This window comes from Salminus brasiliensis, chromosome 13 (assembly GCF_030463535.1).
Source record: "Salminus brasiliensis chromosome 13, fSalBra1.hap2, whole genome shotgun sequence".
NCBI lineage: Eukaryota > Metazoa > Chordata > Actinopteri > Characiformes > Bryconidae > Salminus > Salminus brasiliensis.
The window spans coordinates 23,770,865-23,792,168 of NC_132890.1; the positions used below are offsets into that span (position 1 = coordinate 23,770,865).

General features: G+C 42.1%; 1 protein-coding gene across 7 annotated transcripts in view; it reads right to left on the reverse strand.

The window, feature by feature from the left end:
* Positions 1 to 1,531: 1,531 nt before the first annotated feature.
* The window catches only part of kifc3 (kinesin family member C3), a 57,887-nt gene continuing 38,114 nt past the window's right edge, over positions 1,532 to 21,304 (reverse strand). For 6 of the 7 annotated variants that reach the window (XM_072694521.1, XM_072694519.1, XM_072694515.1 and 3 more), the window contains 17 exons: positions 21,199 to 21,264; positions 20,609 to 20,740; positions 19,262 to 19,543; positions 17,974 to 18,147; positions 13,153 to 13,300; positions 12,659 to 12,789; positions 12,418 to 12,529; positions 11,515 to 11,693; positions 11,321 to 11,425; positions 10,966 to 11,096; positions 8,571 to 8,694; positions 8,350 to 8,479; positions 7,567 to 7,796; positions 6,917 to 7,069; positions 6,671 to 6,797; positions 5,599 to 5,645; positions 1,532 to 2,579 (listed from right to left, as the gene is read on the reverse strand). In XM_072694521.1, coding sequence (XP_072550622.1) covers positions 2,571 to 2,579; positions 5,599 to 5,645; positions 6,671 to 6,797; positions 6,917 to 7,069; positions 7,567 to 7,796; positions 8,350 to 8,479; positions 8,571 to 8,694; positions 10,966 to 11,096; positions 11,321 to 11,425; positions 11,515 to 11,693; positions 12,418 to 12,529; positions 12,659 to 12,789; positions 13,153 to 13,300; positions 17,974 to 18,147; positions 19,262 to 19,543; positions 20,609 to 20,740; positions 21,199 to 21,264 — 2,280 coding nt within the window. In that variant the 3' untranslated portion in view covers positions 1,532 to 2,570. The remainder of the gene's footprint in view (positions 2,580 to 5,598; positions 5,646 to 6,670; positions 6,798 to 6,916; positions 7,070 to 7,566; positions 7,797 to 8,349; positions 8,480 to 8,570; positions 8,695 to 10,965; positions 11,097 to 11,320; positions 11,426 to 11,514; positions 11,694 to 12,417; positions 12,530 to 12,658; positions 12,790 to 13,152; positions 13,301 to 17,973; positions 18,148 to 19,261; positions 19,544 to 20,608; positions 20,741 to 21,198; positions 21,265 to 21,304) is intronic. The other variant, XM_072694516.1, reaches the window with a different exon arrangement.

A 21,304-nucleotide genomic window follows, 5' to 3' on the forward strand; every position in this document is an offset into this window, starting at 1 on the left:
GTAGTCTAAATTTGACTAATTTTAATTTTGGATGACTCTGGGGATAAACCTGCTTAGCCTGGTAGAACTATGCTGGGATGTCCATCAAGTTGACAGCACAGTGGTTCAACAGGTAGTGCCTGTGCTGCACAGCTGCAGGGGCCTGGGGCTGTGGGTTCGATCTTCTCTCTAGCCTCTGTGAGGAGTTTGGGGTTTTCTACCACCTACCTTAAACACACACTGAAGGGGATTTGGTGAATTGGCTATTCTCTGTCTAGCTAAGGGGTGTTTGAATGGTTGTGTGTGGTACCCGTTGATGGAACAGCATTATCAAAGGGCATCAAATCCAGACCTTGAATCCAGTTTCCAGTCCTGGATTTTGTGGTCACTGGAAATGAAGAGAACGGCTGATGTGATTGTTTGGTAGTTGTGCCACTATACAGCCAAGGATCACAAAGGCCAGGAACGGAAACTCCACTCAAAAGCCCAGCTTTAAAGACATTAAATAGTTTCTTTCTTTGAAGAAACTATTGATCTTAATCTTTAAAAGTTGAACCTCCATCCTTTTTTAATTTTTTTTTAATTAAAAATATGAATCCTGCAGTTTTTTACATTGTACCTCATTCATCAAACACAAGCAGAACAAACTTGTTCATAAATCTTTCAGAAAACACTATTCTGCAGATACCCGGATTCATTAGTGTCCTTAGTCTCAAAATTGTGCAAAATTTTAGAGCCAGCTTTGATGGGGGAGTCCAGCAGAGCCACATTATCTTGGATACTAGAAGGTTACAGTGGGTGATTTCTGACAGATCAGGAATTTCTCAGACCTCAATGAGCCACATAATTCCAGGAGTTTTAGATGGCATAATCTGTCTAATGCCTCGCTATACCAAGTTCCCGTAAGCGAGCCACTAATCTACAGAATGAAGATAAAAGGTGTTGATTTGAACTTCCTCTCAGAACAGTTGTTTTCTGTTGTTTTGTAGAGATGACGAAGCTTTTTGCTGCGATTTCTTAGGTCAAGAGCTTCCTTTAATGGTGCTGATGGGTGTTTATGGTAATTGTGATGAAACGTGCTACACACCTTACACTAATAAATCAGGTGTTTATGCAGCGTTTGTGTTGGAATCTGGTGGTACGATTTTGGGAAGGTCTGTTTTACTCATAATTTACTCGCAACTTGCACATTTTCTTAAACGGTTTCATGATGGAGGACCATTGTGTCCAAATTTCATGATGACTGAAACCAACAGAAATGCTTTACATTGACTTCCATTGAGGCAGTGGTGGCTCAGTGGTCCAAGCACTAGGACATTTAGGACAGTGGGATTGTGGGTTCAATCCCCATGTTCGCCACTGTTGAGCCATTAACCCTGGCTGCCCACACCTTCGCTTACTATAGCACCGTGTGCGTGTTAATGACCAGGATGGGTTAACGGCGAAGGCCAAATTTCAATATATATATTTTTTGCTTCTTGTGAATTTGACGTTTTAAAGATGAGGTGTGTTTTTTTGTGCGACAATCAAAGTAAAGGTGAAAGCAGACTGATCATGTTTAGAGCATTTATTAAAAAGTGTACAAAACCAAGAATGCATACAAACCTACACCGACATGAACAGAAGCAAGCAGTAACCCACAGTCAGCGACTGTTCTCTCTCAGTGATCCGCTTCAGCTGAAGACAGAGTTTCGTACACTGAGGAAATGCCTTTGTTGGACTGTGATAAAATTCAGAGCATTCCTATTTACAGCGATGAGAGTTATGAGCTTGATGGGTTGGATCTGACTGTACACTGCAACACTGATTGTCGAACAGATGGAGCATGAGCAGACAGCTGAAACTACAACCACATGCTTAGATCAGGAAGACTTCTTTGCTTGGCCTTCAGGATGCCAAATATACACAAGAGAAACACAATCCGCTACAGGAGAGAGGCCAGAACTCGGCCTGTAGTATTGCTTGTTGTCACTAGTACACAGAAACGTATCAAAGCTCAATGCTTTTTTTTTTTTTTTTTGGAAGTACGAGTTAGTTTGTTCGTTGTTTTTGTGCTCAAAATAAAAAAGGACCTTAGCTTAAGGAGGACAGAAAAAAAAAAAAGTCAAAAAATTAAAAAAGAAATTTACACACACACACTAAAGAAAAATCAACACCAGTCATGTGATACCTTTAAGTGGGACTGGATAATTAGAGTAACACCACAAATGGTAAAATCAGCCTGTGCTAAAGTGCATTTAACGTCCACAAACACTGAGAAAATGAGGAAACGTCGAAACGTCGGGTCTTCACGTCCCTGAGCCAGCAGGTGCGGCAGAGAGATCAGAGGGAGGCGCAGATTCTTCAGTCAGTCGTCGACAGGAGTGTCACTTCAAGTCTGTTCAAGTTTGTCTCTAGCAGTTTCCTAAAGATTCCGTGCAGGACCCTGATTTGCCGGTTTGGTACGTCTCCAGCACTCACATCAGAAACACACGTCCTTTAAATGCTGTACTCCTCAGAAAATGGTTTCTTTGGTGGGTGGAGTTGGTGGTGGGGTACTAGAAGGTAGCCTCCAAGCACCTGGACTTTGTAGAAGCATCATACGGTTACCTTCATTCGTCCTGAACAGAGGCAAAACAACAGTGGTCAACAATAAAAGTAGGATGCTGATGTTTAGAAGTGTTAAAATCATGAAGAAGCCCAGTGAAAACAGCACCGCTCCAGTAAGGCGTGAGTGATGTGAGGTACTGTTATTGCAACAAAGCATATTAAACAATAAACAGGCAGATGCAGACCAATTATAGGGTCTAAACAATAATTATACTGCATAGGGACATGTAGCCAATTAGATGTCAGTCAATTATACCATTAAATTATGCATAATTTTATTTAAAACAGATTTAGATAAAATCAATAAAATTATGCTAAACAATTACAGACAAACAGTTACACTATTCACACATTTTTCTTGAATGAACATCCACAGTGCACGCTAGAAAAAGTAAGTATATGTTTTTTTTGTTTTTTGTTTTTTTTTTTTAACACAAATGTACAACACTGATATTTGGAGAAGAAGAGGGGGGAAAATCTGCACCTCTACACAAAAACCCTCGGTGAACACTGGAAACCCAACTGTGAAGCATTGGTGCTGCTTTGTCAAGTGAACCCTTAATGGTAACTGCAGACACCCTTTTAGCGGCCACCAAATATAGCTGCAAATTATTCAAGCACGACTGAGAATGATTTTGAACCACCCTTTCCTGCTAATGTGTTTTGACTACAATCATTTTGGTATGTCTTGCGTGCATAGTTTCTCCATAAGGTAAGCAGAAATCATTCATACATACATACATACAGTGGGGAAAAAAAGTATTTAGTCATTCAGCAATTGTGCAAGTTCTCACTTGGGGCCTGTAATTGACATCATAGGTAGACCTCAACTATGAGAGACAAAATGAGAAAAAAAATTCTGAAAAGGACAGTCTGATTTTTAAAGAATTTATTTACAAATAATGGTGGAAAATAAGTATTTGGTCACCTACAAACAAGCAAGATTTCTGGCTGTCACAGACCTGTAACTTCTCATTTAAGAGGCTTCTCTGTCCTCCACTCATTACCTGTATTAATGGCACCTGAACTCGTTAACAGTATAAAAGACACCTGCCCACAACCTCAAACAGTCACACTCCAAACTCCACTATGGTGAAGACCAAAGAGCTGTCGAAGGACACCAGAAACAAAATTGTAGACCTGCACCAGGCTGGGAAGACTGAATCTGCAATAGGCAAGCAGCTTGGTGTGAAGAAATCTACTGTGGGAGCCAGTACATATCCGGACGAGTCTGAAGTTTGCTAGAGAGCATTTGGATGTTCCGGAAGAGTATTGGGAGAATGTCTTATGGTCAGATGAAACCAAAGTAGAACTGTTTGGTACAAACACAACTCGTGTTTGGAGGAGAGTGAATGCTGAGTTGCATCCAAAGAACACCATACCAACTGTGAAGCATGGGGGTGGCAACATCATGCTTTGGGGCTGGTTCTCTGCAAAGGGACTAGCACGACTGGTCCGTGTACATAAAAGAATGAATGGGGCCATGTATTGTGAGATTTTGAGTGCAAACCTCCTTCCATCAGCAAGGGCATTGAAGATGAAACGTGGCTGGGTCTTTCAGCATGACAATGATCCCAAGCACACTGCCAGGGCAACAAAGGAGTGGCTTCGTAAGAAGCATTTCAAGGTCCTGGAGTGGCCCAGCCAGTCTCCAGATCTCAACCCCATAGAAAACCTTTGGAGGGAGTTGAAAGTCTGTGTTGCCCGCCGACAGCCCCAAAACATCACTGCTCTAGAGGAGATCTGCATGGAGGAATGGGCCAACATACCAGCAACGGTGTGTGCAAACCTTGTGAAGACTTACAGAAAACATTTGACCTCTGTCATTGCCAACAAAGGATATATAACAAAGTACTGAGATGAACTTTTGTTAATGACCAAATACTTATTTTCCACCATTATTTGCAAATAAAATATTTTTTCTCATTTTGTCTCTCATAGTTGAGGTCTACCTATGATGTCAATTACAGGCCTCTCTCATCTTTTTAAGTTGGAGAACTTGCACAATTGGTGACTGACCCCCCCCCCCCCAACTATATATATTGAAGGTAAAATACAGGCAAAGCCTCTATGAAATTTACCTTTCCAATCTTATATGCTCATTCGCTCTTAGAGAAGCCATTACCACAGACTCACTTACTTTTTCTAGCTTGCACTGTGGAGGTTCACCCACTCAATGTGCTTTTAGACATTTTATTAGTAATCAATCAGAAATCCAGGTAATTGGAGAGAGGTCTTACTTTTTCTTGCAGCTGTGTGTCCAATTTCATTTTGGATTACTGCCATATAACCCACCTTCACCTGGACCAGTGTAACTACAACTATATTACTGACTTTGCACAACTAATCAAACTAACCATCAGCTGCCAGAGTAAAAGCATGACCCCAGTTTAGTTCAGTTAGTTGAAACCTTTCCCTGTAGAGCATATTTATGAGAAGGACAGATTTATGAATAAGGCAAGAGCAGCATTTCTTTAGGTAGAGGAAGGAGGAGTGTGTGTGCTTGTGTTCATGTAGTTCCACAGTATGGTGGTGAAGCCATACTTGTCATGAATAATAATAATGATAATAAAAAAAACAAACTAAAGTTCTCTGCACTTCACCACAAAACAGCCCAGCCGTACAGAAGCAGGAGTGAGGGAATACAGTGCAGTCTCTCTCGCCAGGTCTCTCTTTTTCCACACACACACACACACACACACACACACACACACACACACACACACACACACACACACACACACACACACACACACACACCAGTTGCAACAAAAGGTAAAAAAAACAAACAAAAAAAAAAAAATACTGGACTTTAAGTGTTTAAAAATGAAAAGCAACACCAAACGACTCACACATTATCTCATTCTCATACACTCGGCTACATATTCTCACACACCCACACACACCTTCCTAGGGTTAGAGGCAGTGTGTTAGATGGGCATAGCAACCAGGTGACACGGGGGGGCACCATGCCATGCTGAGCTTTTCCATGCCGAGAGACCAATGAGATAAAACTAAAACCCCACCTACCTGCCCACTGTTCCCAACCAATGGGCTGCTTCTGTCTACCTGTCTGTCTGCAAACCAACCAATCAAAAGTCACAATACAGACGCAGTGACGAAGACTCAGATCCAGCCAAGGGGGTTGAGCTGTTTTTTTCTTTTTTTTTTTTCTCCATACATACAGGTTGAAATGACCAATAGATGCTCCGCCCACAAATGCATTCCATTGTGGCAACTTTTACTAGGTTAGACAAGCTCTACAGAACACTTAGAAAAAGCATGAAATGCTTGGACGTGAAATGCATTGGACGTCACTTTGTTATTAAGTAACAGACCTTGGAACCAAACTGAACCAATGATGTTTGCTAATATATGCAAGTGATAGTTATGAACCACTTTATTTTTTCCATGTAGTGTGTTAACAGTAGGTTTAGGTTAGGTTGCTCAGCAACATAACAGTTAATGATTATTTCATGAACAGCACAAACCTTTTACTAAAACTAACCCTATATAGCGCAACACTAATAAAAGAGAGTGTGGATCCATTCCCTCATGTTCCTCACCAAGTCCCACCCCTGCATGCTCGTCATCGGAGTATGGTGGTACGGTTTCAATTAACAGTGTAAATCAGCTCTTGGTATAGCATTTTTTTCGGTGGTGACTTAGTGGTCAAATAAGAAATTTTGAATGGGGTCTGAATGGGGTCTGTAAAGCTTGTTTAACCTAGCTGCGAGAGAACACAAATGTGGGACGAGCACTGAAAGGCCAACTTTATACTCATAGTGCAAGTATAAACATTTAGCAAGTACATGTAAAACCTTTAAGGCTTTAAAGCAAATGGTCATTTATGTGCATTATGGGTATTAGAGCCAAGATATTATCAGGTGTTTAATCAGTATGTTGCAGCATGCGTCTTGAATGTCTAGCAATTTTTACTTTTTTTTTCATCTACAAAAAGCAGATTTAGCATGGTTTAGCTTCCACTGTTCCACTGCTAATTTTGTAGGTAACTAATGGTGAGTGTAACTGCTAAGTAAATGTGTTCATTTTTATTCATTTATTTATTTATTTTTACAAGTAAGGCTGCGTCTTTACTCACCTGTAGCTAGCTGGCTTTGGGACCGTCGGCGTGTGCTAGTGCTTTTGGAGCTGGAGGAGAGAGTGGAGCCTGCACTGCTTGCTCTGGAGATGGGAAGCGGCACAGGAGTCACTGGAGGGGAGTCCAGCTGGGCGTGCACAAAAGAAAAAAAGAAAAACAGTAAGAGTAAGAAAGGTAAATTGTAGTGGTGGTGTGTGTGTGTGTGTGTGTGTGTGTGTGTGTGTGTGTGTGTGTTTGTGTGTGTACCTCCACACTGTCATGAGTAGGTGAGGAAGATGTTGAGGAGTTCTCTGTATGCCTTCGTGAGGAAGAGGACGGGCCAAGTTCGATAGTGCGAACCCGCTGCGCAAACTTCAGAGAGCAGACCGACTCACTGATATTACTGTCCAGAGGAGAGACCTGAGAGAGGAAGAGAGGAACAGCATGAAGAACAGGAACTGTAGAAAGAGAACGAGGTCACTCAACATTTCCATGCTTAACAGAATCTGCTTACCTACTTCCCAACAGCTTAACTGCTTTCTACATATCTCCAGAACACTGCAATCTCCAGTAGGCTACAGTATGCAACACAAAATGCTTAAAGACCCCATTTTGTTTTTACTCACAGCACGGCATGCTGTAACAAAGATTTCGTAACGACTACCGAATCTGGTCCATGTTACATGATTTTAATTCTGTGACCTTCAATCCCAGTCCTGGTGGCCTTGTCAAGTCAGGTGAAGCAGATTATGGAAAACATTGATCGTAATAACTGTGTAAAAAGTCCCACAATTGACAGTTCTGCAATTTTAAGTATATAATTCTGAACTGCAAGAATTAGATGAAATTTAGGTGCAAAGGATGAAGAGGTCAGAGATTTAAAGATCCTTGGGTATGGATCACTGGTTTATACACACCTGCACCAACATCAGTGTTTTGCTGTCCCCACTGAGAGAGTCCTGGAGCAGGTACGTGAGGCGAGAGTTGCGAAAGGGAACGTGTGAGTGTCGTGAGCGGAGAGCATTGATGACGTCACCGAGGGCTGAGAGGGACTTGTTGATGCACTGAGCCTCACGCAGGCGGCTTCCTTCAGCCCCTGACTTGGCGATTCTCTCAGAGCCTGCTAGATCCACCAGGTTCAGCTTACCTACACACAGGAAAGAAAAATCCACAATTTGCAATTAGGTGTGTGAGTAGGTGCTTCAGGAATAATTTTGAAATATTGATGAGGGGGAAAAAAAAAACCCTCAATATTCTAAATTTACGGCAACATTAGATGATGTCAGAATCATGTTGATGTCCCACTGCATCTGCAATTTCCATTCTGGACCTAAACGATGGCTACTGCACGATGAAACTATGGTGACAAAAGTGAATTACACTTCCCAACTATAGGGGGAGCTCCTTATAGCTTATGCAGGGTTTTGCATCCTAACGCAGTTCTGAAGAGAGATCTCTAGCAGTTTCACCAAAGTTCCAAAAGACAGTAGCAATGTTCCGGCCCACAGCGGGAATGACAGGAACGCTATTCTCCCAGTTAGTCAGCATACCATCAACAGTATTCTGAAGCTGCTGTTTTAAGGTATAACTGCTAAATAATGCTGCTTTTCGCTTTTAGTGTCATTTCTAAAGCCTTAGTTCTAACACTTTAGACAGAACATGGCCATTCTACAGTGTGCACTAGTTCTACATATTCCCACCTGAGGTTCTGTGTCCTGTAGAGGAGTTAAATCCAGCAACAGTGATTATGAGGAGAGCGTGAGAGCGTGAACTGTGTTCGTTCAGGTTCGTGCAGGCAGTCGCTCGGTTCATGTGGCCTAGCTCAAACACCTGCAGGGCGTGGAGTTGGAACAACAATTATATCACTTAGATTTTATGGTCAAGACTAACTGTTGTTGGTCTCGTCAGATTGATTTCTTACCTTGTTTATGTCCTCTACGCTCTCCACTGTGAATTCGGTCAAACCCGGCACGTACAGCTGACCACTTCCATCCGGACACATCTTAATGTCAAGCTTCTCGCTGGGGTTGTCGCCTAAAAGATTCCTGAAGAAATCAGAGTTCAAAAAATCCAGTTATTTCTTTGACAAGTAGACTTTTACTTTTGAGCCGCCTTTTGTTGTTATGAGTGCATATATCAATTATTCTGAGTGAATTCTGAGGGTTGCTGAAAGAGGCGCTATAGCAACAGACCACGTTGTCTGGTACCTGTGGGTATGCTTTTCCAGTCAATTGTAATTCTGAAGCACTTTTGATTTGTCCTTTTTTGCCCTCTGAGTACTGAGGTGTTTGAACCCCCACCGTACACGTTTGCGTACTTTGACTATGTTTCTGGCCTAAGATGTTAGCCTAAGCACTACCCTACCTAAAGGTCTCACTCTTTCTCTGGGTATGGATGCTAAGGTGTTGAAGTTCCCAGTAAAAGCAGCTGTATGTACATTTTGGTAGATTTATTTATTAATTTATTTATTCTTAAGCACCTTTAATGCAGGGTCCTCATCTATGGGCGGCGGTGTTATATTATTATAATATTGTACTTTTATATTGCTATATTGGTATTGATTAACATGCTGAAACACTATTGTCTCATATTGAACTGAATTAGGAATTCTTTACACACCTAAGTTCTGGTAAAGTTTCGTTTATGAGAACAGGGGACGGGTGGAGCAACACAATTTAGAACACACTGCACTGAGAAGCCTCCAAAACGCTTAGCCAAACAGCTGTGCATAGCTTATACAACACTGAGCGAGAGAGCGAGCGCAAGAGTGTGCAAGAGTCTAGGCTATGCTTTTGGATGGGAGGCACAGTGCTTGGTGTGAGTGCTGTGCATGACATGGTTTTAGTAGCAGTTATGTAAAAAGATTAGAGGCAATATTATTTGGCCAGCTGTAAAAAATAAATGCAAACTCCCTCTCCCTCTCTCCCTCTCTCCCTCGGAGGAAAAGAGGCTTCGCTCTCTGGCAGTTTTTGTTAGTGGTGAAAAAAGTCAATGAGTTCACAAGTTTCTCCTAATGAAACACTGTAGGTTAGAGATAGAAGGATCAGTGTTTTTGATACTGCTGATCCCAGATACCAGTCGCTGGCGGGGCTGGATGCCACATTAAATTTCTTAGGCCAAATTGGTAATGCTTCATGCACCTTCTCTCCACATTTTAAACACCAGCTGTGCGAGTCTGTGTACTCCCATGCAGAACTGCACAACTGAAAAGGGCTGCTTATCTAGCATTACAAACTCATGGTTATTGGTCATGGGTAAATGTGGTCTGTACCGTTTGCGATTTTGTGGTGTCCGTTAGCTCTGCTGTGTTCTGATACTCACTGTACTGGGTTGAGCAATGTGCTCTTGTGAGGGGTATCCGGTCAGTGGTTTTTAAAAGTCTTTACTCTGCTTCATCCACGAGGCATGTTAGTTTTACACACATTCTACAAATATTTGCATTTGAGACAGATATGCTAAAGACTACCAGGCTGGTAAATACAGCACAAGGAGTGGAGTAAAACACTGGCTCTACTGTGCTTCTGCAGCCGTGCATGAGCTCTGTAGTTTCATCTAATTGTTTGAACAAAGGAACTGCAGTGTCCTGTGACAGAGGAGCCTCATGCAGAGCTGCTGTAATCCTTAACTTGTGAATATGATCTGATCGGCTAAAATTAGAGATGTATCAGCCAATCACAATTAAGAAACTCTACTCTTGGTTTTCCTAATACATGTACATTTACTGTCTGGTTAACTGCAGCTTATTACCCCCCTGATCACACATATATAAACATTAAGACTATAAATGCATTAAATGCATCTAAACTTGAATTATGGAAGTTAAAAAAAACAAAAAAAAAAACAAAACAAAAAAAAACATCCAGTTTAGTCTGAAGTTGACTGTCGCACTTTGGTTTCTTGATAAAAATCAGAAGATAACATGATCCAAAACTGCCTGAAAAAATCTAAACTGATACAGATAAGATCATATCTGTTGGACAATCCTCTTGTTTAAGGTTCACATCTGTCTGTTCATGTGTCTTCAGAGACTGCATGAGCACAAATCTGAATTTAAATCAAACCCATCAACCAATCTGGCTAAAAAGGTGTGTTAATAACATGAAATTCACTGTTCAAAACAAACAAACAAACAAACAAACAAAAGTGTACATTAATGTATGGAAAGCGCAGGTAAAAATCACAGATCAAGTGCTTTTGATCCAGCAACAAACTCCCTGACTAAACACTGCTGGATTTATAGTTATACACAGAGTCAGCATCCAGTACAGAAGAAGTGCCAGTGTGTTTGTATCGCCGGTGTTTGAGTGTGTTCTTACCGCAAAGTCTCGTTGTAAATCTCCACCATGCTGACGGTGATGTTATAATCCCAGTCAGGCTTTTTCTCAGAAACCTCAGAGAACAGCAGACGCAGGGCTCTCTGGTTAATGCCAGGATCCTCAGGAACGCCCTGCAACAGAAAAGGACTCATCAGCACCAATTTTGCAAGGCATTTTTATGTGAAAAATCAAACTCAGTGAAAGTGTTAAATACATGCATGTAGAAAAAATAAATAAATAAATGCAGTCATACAAAACAAGACAAGAAATGCATTTTAAAAATCAGGGTTTTAAATGATGCATCAGAAGGGAAAGCTCTGACATCAGGAAATAAATCATTGTAAAGACAACATACCTCCATGGTGTAGGTCTTTCCTGAGCCTGTCTGTCCATAAGCAAAGATGCACACGTTGAAGCCATCTATGCAGGACGTGACCAGGGACTGCACTTCCTGAAACACCTGTCAGAGCAGAGTTGAAGAGAGGAGAAAGTGAGGTCACATCACATGCCATTAACATAAACTCCAGCATGACCCGCTATCTAACTGACCTCATCCTGCGTGATCTGAGGAGGGAAAACCTTGTCCAGTTCGAATGTCATGAGCTTTCCCTTATTTGAAAGGTAGAGCAAAGCATCGTCGTCTGGGTCAAAGGTCACCATGTTCTTGATGTCAGATTCTGCTTCCTCCTGGCAGATGGGACGCACTCGGCAGAACACTCGAATGTTTCCTGTGAAAAGTTAACAGAGTATTTTAAGCCACTCTGGAGCATTTCTATTGGTCCAATCATCAAGGAATTGAGACACAACGTAAGAAACAACTGCCAGATTTCCAGTATGTCAAAAAGAGGCAAAAATGGAGATGTAAGGCTTGTGTGTAACAGCGAGGAGGTTGTCAGGTTGGGGTGGTATCTGCACTGATCTGTTGTGGTGGATGTCTGCACTCTTGATGTTGGAGTTCTCCTACTTCAGCTCATCCCAGTCACCCAGCTCCATCATTCCAAAGAATACAGTTCCACTGCTGGGCATGAAAACGTTATGTTCCTATCTGCTCCTATCTACGTAGACTACAGCTGTTGAACACCGGTGTTAGCAATGGGTGCAGTAAAGCAGCGGAATTCTCTAATTAAAGAGTGTCTGGATACTTTTGGACATGCAAGTGATGATGAGGTTGAACAAAACCTGTGGATGAGCCACCTTCCATGAAACATGTCCTCATAGGGTTGTGTGTCACAATGAGGCAGGGACACATCCAGGAATACAAACAGGGATTCCTGTAAGTTTTGCAAGTGCCTATAACGCTTTGGCAGACCTTTCACTAACAGATAAGTGAATTGGCTCATCTCAACCAACAGGTGCCACTGGACTTCTGTACACTGTACTGGAGATCAGTCACCCTTGTGAGACTAAAAGAACAAAACAGGTATGGTAAGTTCTACTGTGTTCAGTTTGTACCTTTGAGGCGCACCAGTTCATTATGACACTTTTTCCTCAGGTTCATCTCCCTCTTGTACTTGCGAAGCAGCTCCTGGTTGGCATTGCTCACCTCTCCGATCACTTGGCAGATCTGCATTAACGCAAACACAAAACACGCGTCAACTCACGAACAACCTAAAGTACATGAATGCAGTCGTTAGAAAGGGTGTCCACGAATATTCAGACATATAGTGTATATTAGTACGCAGTGGTCTCTTACCTCCTGTTTAGCCTCAGCTATGGCCTTCTCCAGCATATAAGGAAAGTCCTGCACCTGTCTCTTCAGGCAGTTATAGTCACAGGTGAGTGTCCTCAAAGCAGGCTGCAAGGTCAACAAGTTCATCCGCACACCTGCACAAAGAAAGAACAGTGAAGACACACTTCAGGACAGGAGTGGGCAGGAGTGTTTATCTAAATACACGGATCCCCACGTTAATGCTTGTTTACCTAAATGGTTACTAAATGATTCTGTATTTTAGAACAAGGGATAAAACTTAAATCCAATCATGTAGTAATTATGTAAACAAAATATGAACATATTTTAGGAAATTACAGGGTATGCATTGGGTAAATTTGTTAGACTAAATTTTGTAAGTTTTGTAGGTAAGCGGATGGTGTGTTTATGCATCAAAATTAAGTTACATTCACATGCCTTCCCAACCCCCCCCCCACACACACCCTCATAAACGCACACACAGGAACACGTGTACACACCTGCGAGGTTCTCATGCACAGCCTTCATTTCGCTCTCTGCTCTGATGAAGGCTTCCTCTATCACCCTGTTCTTCTCCTCCTCCAGATTTTGCAGCTCTGCCTCCAGCTGGCCTTGAGCTCGCTCCATCTCACCCTCATATACCAGGATCTAACACACACACACAAAAAAATTAATAAACAAACAAAAAAAAAAAACCCCAAAAAAACATGTATTAAATGTGGACGAGCTCCGTCTCTATACTGGCACTAAGAACAGAGTATTAGTCACAACTGTTGGACACAAAACACTTGCATATGAAACACAGGATTCAACACACCAAAATCCATAACGTGGACACATCACCCACTGAATCAACCACATGTATTTGCACGGTCACAAATGATCATTTGGAAGAAGGAGGGAAAAACCACAAATGTTACTAATAACTACCATTTATACTCTATACAAAGTCCTCTAAACGCAACCAGAACTGATACAGGACTAGAAAATAGGCCTCCGATCCTGTAAGAGTCAACTATCACACTAATTCACAGCACAAGAAGAGATCTACATCTGACTGTGCCTACAAAAGCGCGTGTTCTCACACAGGTGGAAGGGGCAGGTGGGACGTGGGTCTGCTGGGGTGCACTCAAACAGGTCAGAAGATTATACTTCTCAGTTGAGTTCTCTAGAAACTGGGGACACGATACTCTACAGAACACCAAAGTTTCAAGGGTCAAAAATGGACATTGATCAACAGGATCTTCAGTAGGGTCCAAAATGACCACCCATTACCACCCTACCAAGATATCCACTGGACAAGCGGAGACCATGTGGAGATAAAAACAGCATCCCTAAAAGTTAGGTGGAAAACGTTCAGATATGAGCTTTTTTTCCCCCTTGTGTTGTTAATATAATAACAGTTGGCCGATGAATCGACTACACTGGTTTACAAAGTTTTTGGGTCAACCAGATGGATTTTTAAGATGTTTCATAATAGTAAGGTTTTGGACAAATGGCCCAGTGAGAGATGATTGTTGCCAAGTTTTTACATATCCTTACTCATTATTCTCATTGGCCCTTGTCAGCCCACAAATCAAACCACACTTTAAGAGTCCTCCTAAGCTCATGGAGAATCTTCAAATTGTGATTTCTAGCCCAGTTCACATGGAGAGCCTTTAAGAACAGCATTAATAGCTTTCTTAACAAATTCAGGGCACCACTGTCAAACTGCTTGACAACAGGCTTCAACCATTCAAGCTGATGAACAGCAATATCATTGAAAATACATGAACAGCATCTTGGACTTCAAGAGGCTGAAACTTCAACTGTTTGTCTTGTTTAATGATCAAGGCATGAAGGGATACTGGCTTGAAACTTCTAAAGAAGTTCTGATTTGTTCCATCAGTAGAAAATTCCCCAGAGGCAAAGCCAGCACCAAAACCACATTTATAATTTCCAATAAAACTGTGGAGCTGGAAGCATCCAAGTGTCATTATCTGTCTTGCTTAAGGTCTCACTAACCTGGAGCCACTCTGCTTGCCAGACTCTGTCCAGAAGCTAACAATTAAGTGAGGAACAGAAAAAGTAGGTTTTGGGCAGAACACACCATAAAGAATCATAAAAGGTTTGAAGGAGTAACAAATGAAGAAATGAATATAATTAGATTTATAATCTTCATCATCATCATCTAGACCTTTTGTGGGTGGGAAAATAAAAAGTATATTTCGGACCCTGGCCATCAGCATGAATTCATTTTTGTGACCATATCTTCAAGGTCAGCTAATTCATGTTCTGAAAACCCCAGACACATTTTTGACCTTTGACCCTAGCCAGGTGCAGCGTTATCTGGCCAACCTTGGAGAGCCTGCGGGTGACCTCCGTGTTGGCTTTGCCTACAGCCCTGGAGAGCAGGCCGCAGAGCCGAGCCCGGTCCAAACTTAGCTGGAACGCAAGTGGGGAGAGAGAGAGAAAGAGAGAAAGAGAAAGAGGACGGTTAACCTGCAACAAACTCACCACACAGGTCAGGGAACCCACTGGGACCACCACATACCTCCACAGAAGTAAAAACTAGGAGTGGGAAAAGCTCTGCAGATTAACAGGCTAACAGGCCAACAATCCAACAACATTCTGAATATTTACTAAAATACAAACTGTAAAATCTGCAAAGCTTAAAATAACAATGTTAACTGAATGTCTGTTGGAAAAGCTCACAATTGGGTTAGAAATGCTATCGCTAATATTAAAACCTCTGGCTAATTAACAACAGCTTCAGCTTGACGCAAACAAGTTCATAAACCCTAAACATAAAGTCTTCTTAGGCAGTACAGAATCCCAAATTTAACCAAGGTTATATCAGCATTATTTCTGTTCCCTGGATGTCTGTTGGAATCTTCTACAATTAGGCTACAACCCCTATACCTAAAATTAAAACATGCCTGGCCAACAAACAGTGCTAACTTGATGCCAGCACACCATGAAAAAGCATCCTACTTAGCACTGGCACAAAGCAGGGGTTTCCAACCTTAGAGCTCACTGCCCACTTAACCCACCCCCCAAATGTCCTGCAACACACACAAGATTTTTACTGACCAATCAACAAGCTTGACCTAGATTTTTGCAATTAATTGACATAATATCAGCCACGTCACAAGTTACATTGGATATACAGTGGGGAGAACAAGTATTTGATACACTGCTGATTTTTCAGGTTTTCCCACTTGCAAAGCATGTAGAAGACTGTAATTTTTATCATAGGTACTCTTCAACTGTGAGTGATGGAATCTAAAACAAAAATCCAGAAAAATACATTGTATGATTTTTAAATAATTAATTTCCATTTTATTGTGGGAAATAAGTATTTGATACACCAGAAAAAGAAACTTAATATTTGGTACAGAAACCTTTGTTTGCAATTACAGAGATGAGACGTTTCCTGTAGTTCTTGACAAGGTTTGCACACACTGCAGCAGGGATTTTGGCCCACTCCTCCATACAGATCTCCTCCAGAGCCTTCAGGTTTCGTGGCTGTCGCTGGGCCACACGGACTTTAAGCTCCCTCCAAAGATTTTCTATTGGATTCAGGTCTGGAGACTGGCTAGGCCACTCCAGGACCTTAAGATGTTTCCTACGGAGTCACTCTTTAGTTGCCCTGGCTGTGTGTTTTGGGTCGTTATCATGCTGGAAGACCCAGCCACGACCCATCTTCAGTGCTCTTACTGAGGGAAGGAGGTTGTTGGCCAAAATCTCACGATACATGGCCCCATCCATCCTTCCCACAATACGGTGCAGTCGTCCTGTCCCCTTTGCAGAAAAGCATCCCCAAAGAATGATGTTTCCACCGCCATGCTTCACGGTTGGGATGGTGTTCTTGGGGTTGTACTCATCATTCTTCTTCCTCCAAACATGACGAGTGGAGTTTAAACAAAAAAGTTCTATTTTTGTCTCATCAGACCACATGACCATCTCCCATTCCTCCTCTGGATCATTCAGATGGTCATTTGCAAACTTCAGACGGGCTTTGACATGCGTTGGCTTGAGGAAGGGCACCTTGCGTGCACTGCAGGATTTTAATCCTTGACGGCGTAGAGTGTTACTGATTGTTTTCTTTGAGACTGTGGTCCCAGCTCTATTCAGGTCATTGACCAGGTCCTGCCGTGTAATTCTGGGCTCATTCCTCACCTTCCTCAAGATCATTGATGCTCCACGAGGTGAGATCTTGCATGGCGCCCCAGACCGAGGGAGATTATCCGTTATTTTGCATTTCTTCCATTTTCTAATAATTGCACCAACAGTTGTTGCCTTCTCACCAAGCTGCTTGCCTATTGTCCTGTAGCCCATCCCAGCCTTGTGCAGGTCTACAATTTTATCCCTGATGTCCTTACAAAGCTCTCTGGTCTTGGGCATTGTGGAGATGCTGGAGTCTGACTGATTGAGTGTGTGGACAGGTGTCTTTTATACAGGTAACGAGTTCAAACAGGTGCAGTTAATACAGATAATGAGTGGAGAACAGGAGGGCTTCTTAAAGAAGTAACATGTCTGTGAGAGACAAAATTCTTACTGGTTGATAGATGATCAAACACTTATTTCCCACAATAAAATGGAAATTAATTATTTAAAAATCATACAATGTATTTTTCTGGATTTTTATTTTAGATTCCATCACTCACAGTTGAAGAGTACCTATGATAAAAATTACAGGTCTTCTACATGCTTTGCAAGTGGGAAAACCTGAAAAATCAGCAGTGTATCAAATACTTGTTCTCCCCACTGTATATCGGAAGAATTTCTGGAGGGGTCACAGCCCACTGGTGGAAAACCACTGGCATAGAGTATCTGGATTAAAAGGCTTCTTAAAAAGGACAGGTTTCTAAAACAAACAGTCACTATAAGCATATACATATTTATATATATTTAAATTTATATATATTTAATATATGCATATATTTCCTGATACAAAACAAAAGAAAAGCTTAAGAATTTACACTTAAAAAGGAGATGGTCTCAAGAATAAAAAAGGTAGTCCCAGGAAGGGATTGTGAGATTTCACACGGCATTGAAAAAACAAATATGTCGCATAAAGGGGCAAAAACAAGGACACAAAGCCAAAAGTCACTCTTTCGGCACTGGGGACACATTAAAATTGTAATCAGGTAGGGGGTAACCAACACTACGAAGGAACCATAATTCTCCAAACACACAAGACACATACACAAACCATGTGAAACATTGTCACAGTGGTGTTTTTTTAAATATTTATTTATTTATGTAATAATTTTTTTTTAATATAAAGACCCAATTTGTATTGGGTTTTGTACTTCCATTATAAAAGGGATTAGTACCTGTTGGCGTAACTGGCTGCTGGTCCTTTGACTTTCGTGCAGCTGTTGCTCCAGCTCGCGGAGGAGTTCCCTCTGAACCCCAAGCTGCTCTTGGAGAGCCTGGTTACGTGCTTGAGCTTCCACGAGAGCCTGTTTACACTGAGCAGACTCCACCTCTACGGTCTTGGTCACATACTGAATAGAGAGAGAGAGAGAAAGAAAGAGAGACATTACACACATTCAGAGAAGCAGTAGTGTCGGTGGATGTACTACTGTATATGTACACAACAAACAGAGCTGTACCTCCACAACAATATACATACACTATATGGACAAAATTAGATCCTTTTAACCGTCCCTGCTGTCCAGGGAAGGCTTTCTACTAGATTTTAAAATATTGCAGTGAAGATTTGATTACATTCAGCGACAAGAGCTTTAGGGGAGTTAGGGATGAGGTGTGGTGGTGGTGATCATCTAACATTTACTCATCCCAAGAAGTATTAGATAGAGCATCGTAATTCCACAAAACACAGTTCCACTGCTCCACAGCTCAACGCTGAATCCTATTCTACTAGCAATACATCTGTCTCACCAATGGGTGCAATTTAATGCAGCTAAATGCATTCATTAGAAGGGGTGTCCACAAATATTTGGACATAGTGTCATTTATAATGTATTGTTATTTTATTTAATACACATGTAAACAACCGGTAAGAGCTGGACAAATGTTAGTACAGTACCATAAATAAATAAATAAATAAATAAATAAATGATCGTATTACATCCAGTGTAATTTTAAGATATGCAATGTTCTACCAAGTAAAGTGGGAGTGACGGGCCAGAAAAATTTAACTGAATACTGGCCTTAAAAAGGAGCATGAATCAGAATGTTAATTAGTCATTAATATTATTATTACTCATTAAAAATTCAATAACATTATTTTCCATGGTGCAAACGCAGGTCACATGAACTTATGTTCTATCCAGTGACTGTACAGAAAGAGTTTGAGACCACTGCTACTCTCACTGGACGATGGTGATCAACTATAGTTAGCGGTTAAGCTCCTTCACCAGTAAGAATGAGAAGCGGACTGGAACGTGGCTTTTGTTGTTTTGCTGCTGCTTGATTTTCCCGAAGGTCTTCTGCGAGCACTGTTCAGCATAACAGCAGTGTTTGAATTGGAGAAACTGTAGTACTATGGGTCAAACTAGTAAAGGATGCCAACAGCGTTTAAAAAGTGGGGTTAACGAGACTAATGTTAAAAAACAGAAATGAAGTGCAACTGTTCACCAAGGCTACGTTGCTAACCTTGATCTGCGGAGGTGCAGCGGCCTGGCGGCTGAGGGCTTCCTCTGCGTCTCTGAGCCGAGTGGTGAGCTGCTCCTCGATCTCGGCCCGGCGTCGTGAGGCCTCCTCCAACCGCTTCTGAATCTCCTGTCTGTACCGTGAGGCCTCCTCCAGCTGCTCCTGCAGCTGTGCCACCACTCTTGTCCGCTCCTGTAACTGCTGCTCCAATGTGGACAGCCGCCGCTCACGCTCCAGACACATCTCCTCACGCTGAGACAGCTCTGCCCGCAAGGCCTCTGCATCCTAACACACACAGACAAAAGAGTGATCAGTAAAACAGGAGGAGGACGACGACAGCAGCTCACACTGTGCACACTGCTGAATATGAACCTTTCAGTGACGCCTCCTGAAATGTCCTGGTTTGCACCTGGGTGTATGTGCAAATGCACACATTTAAATACCCCCTCAAGGCGCAATAACGTACCTACATCCCCACATCTTTTGATATACTTAGAAGCTAAAGAACATATTAAAACATTCTCAGTTCAGTGTCCAGATCAGAAATTCAGATCTTAATACCTTAGTCTTAATAAATTAAGAAGTATTTTAGCTATATAGCAATGGCACTTTTTACATTAAAAAAGTAAGTAGTGCTAAGTGACAGGGCCAGCTTCCACGAACCTTTACCCCTTAAACACAGTGGCTATGCAAGTAGTATTGTTTTCATCGTCAACCATTAAAGCCATATCCACAAAGAAGCACATCACAAATCAAAATATACTGAAACATCCAGCCAACACAAGAATGCACTCCTTCGAGTAAGATCCTGACCCGAATCCTGGGTCATGCTGCCCACCATCAGCAGCCGGAGCCTGAGAAAGCACAATTGGTCCCACAACACTTCAGTGTGGTCCGGCATGGGCGTCTCCTAGCCTATGCATCAGACCTTGGTATCCGGTGCTTACCTCAGAGCGTGCTGGTTGCCCAGTGGTGTTCCATCAGTTGCGCAGGCGTCACCCTCCCAGTGTTTGGGAGCATTACATGTGTAGCAGAGAACTAACGAGTAAGTTTCCATTTATTGTGAGAAAATGACAAAAGCGGTTGTTGTGATCATGTTTTGTCCAGTCTTCTGTAGGCATTTTATGCCAGAATGCAAAACTCAAGGTTGATTAATGTCCTTACCTGACTGCCCGACTCCTCATTATAAGGAACACACAAGTGCAAGAATTTCAAGGGACATCAGGTAGTAGTGTTCCATGGTGGAGCACATTGCATCAAAATGGACTAATATTTTAACACTGAGGACAGAACTAAGTGAGTGTAGGTGCTCTCTAAAAGCACAGCTGGCTGTGCGAGTGAACACCGTACCTGGCTATGAGGACAGCTGGAGGTGGAGCAGGTAGCTGCAGGCTCGTGGGCATAGCTGGCCCTCAGCTCCTGTTTGAGCCGCTGGTTCTCAGTCTCCAGCAGCTCCAGCTGCTTTTCCAGGTCTGTCGCCCCCTATGGACCATACAATAACTGTCAAACAACTGTCTAGTACAAAAACAACAAAACGTTGTGTCCTGACATCCTCCCTGCTCTTCTGTAGTTTTAACACAATATCAGGACACATTCTCTCAAACACACACACACACACACACACACACACACACACACACACACACACACACACACACACACACACACACACACACACACACACACACACACACACACACACACACACACACACACACACACACACACACACACCTGGGAAACTTTATCTTGCTGAAGGACCACATTCCTCACATATCAAAACTGGGTCAGTTCCTAAGACTTTCTGTCCTGTCCTCAAACTAAACCAGGTCAGTAGGAACAGCACTAATGCACATTCCAGTTTCAGATATCCTGTCTGGAAGTACTGTGCTCAGAATGAGAGAAACACTGCAATCTTTCTAGCTGTGACCATTTCTCACCAGTTCAGAGCGCAGTCTCTCCACCTCCTGCGTCTGGTCCAACAATTTCTTCTCCAGCTCCTCAATCTGAGAGGAACGTGAACACACACAAACACATGTTCAGCAT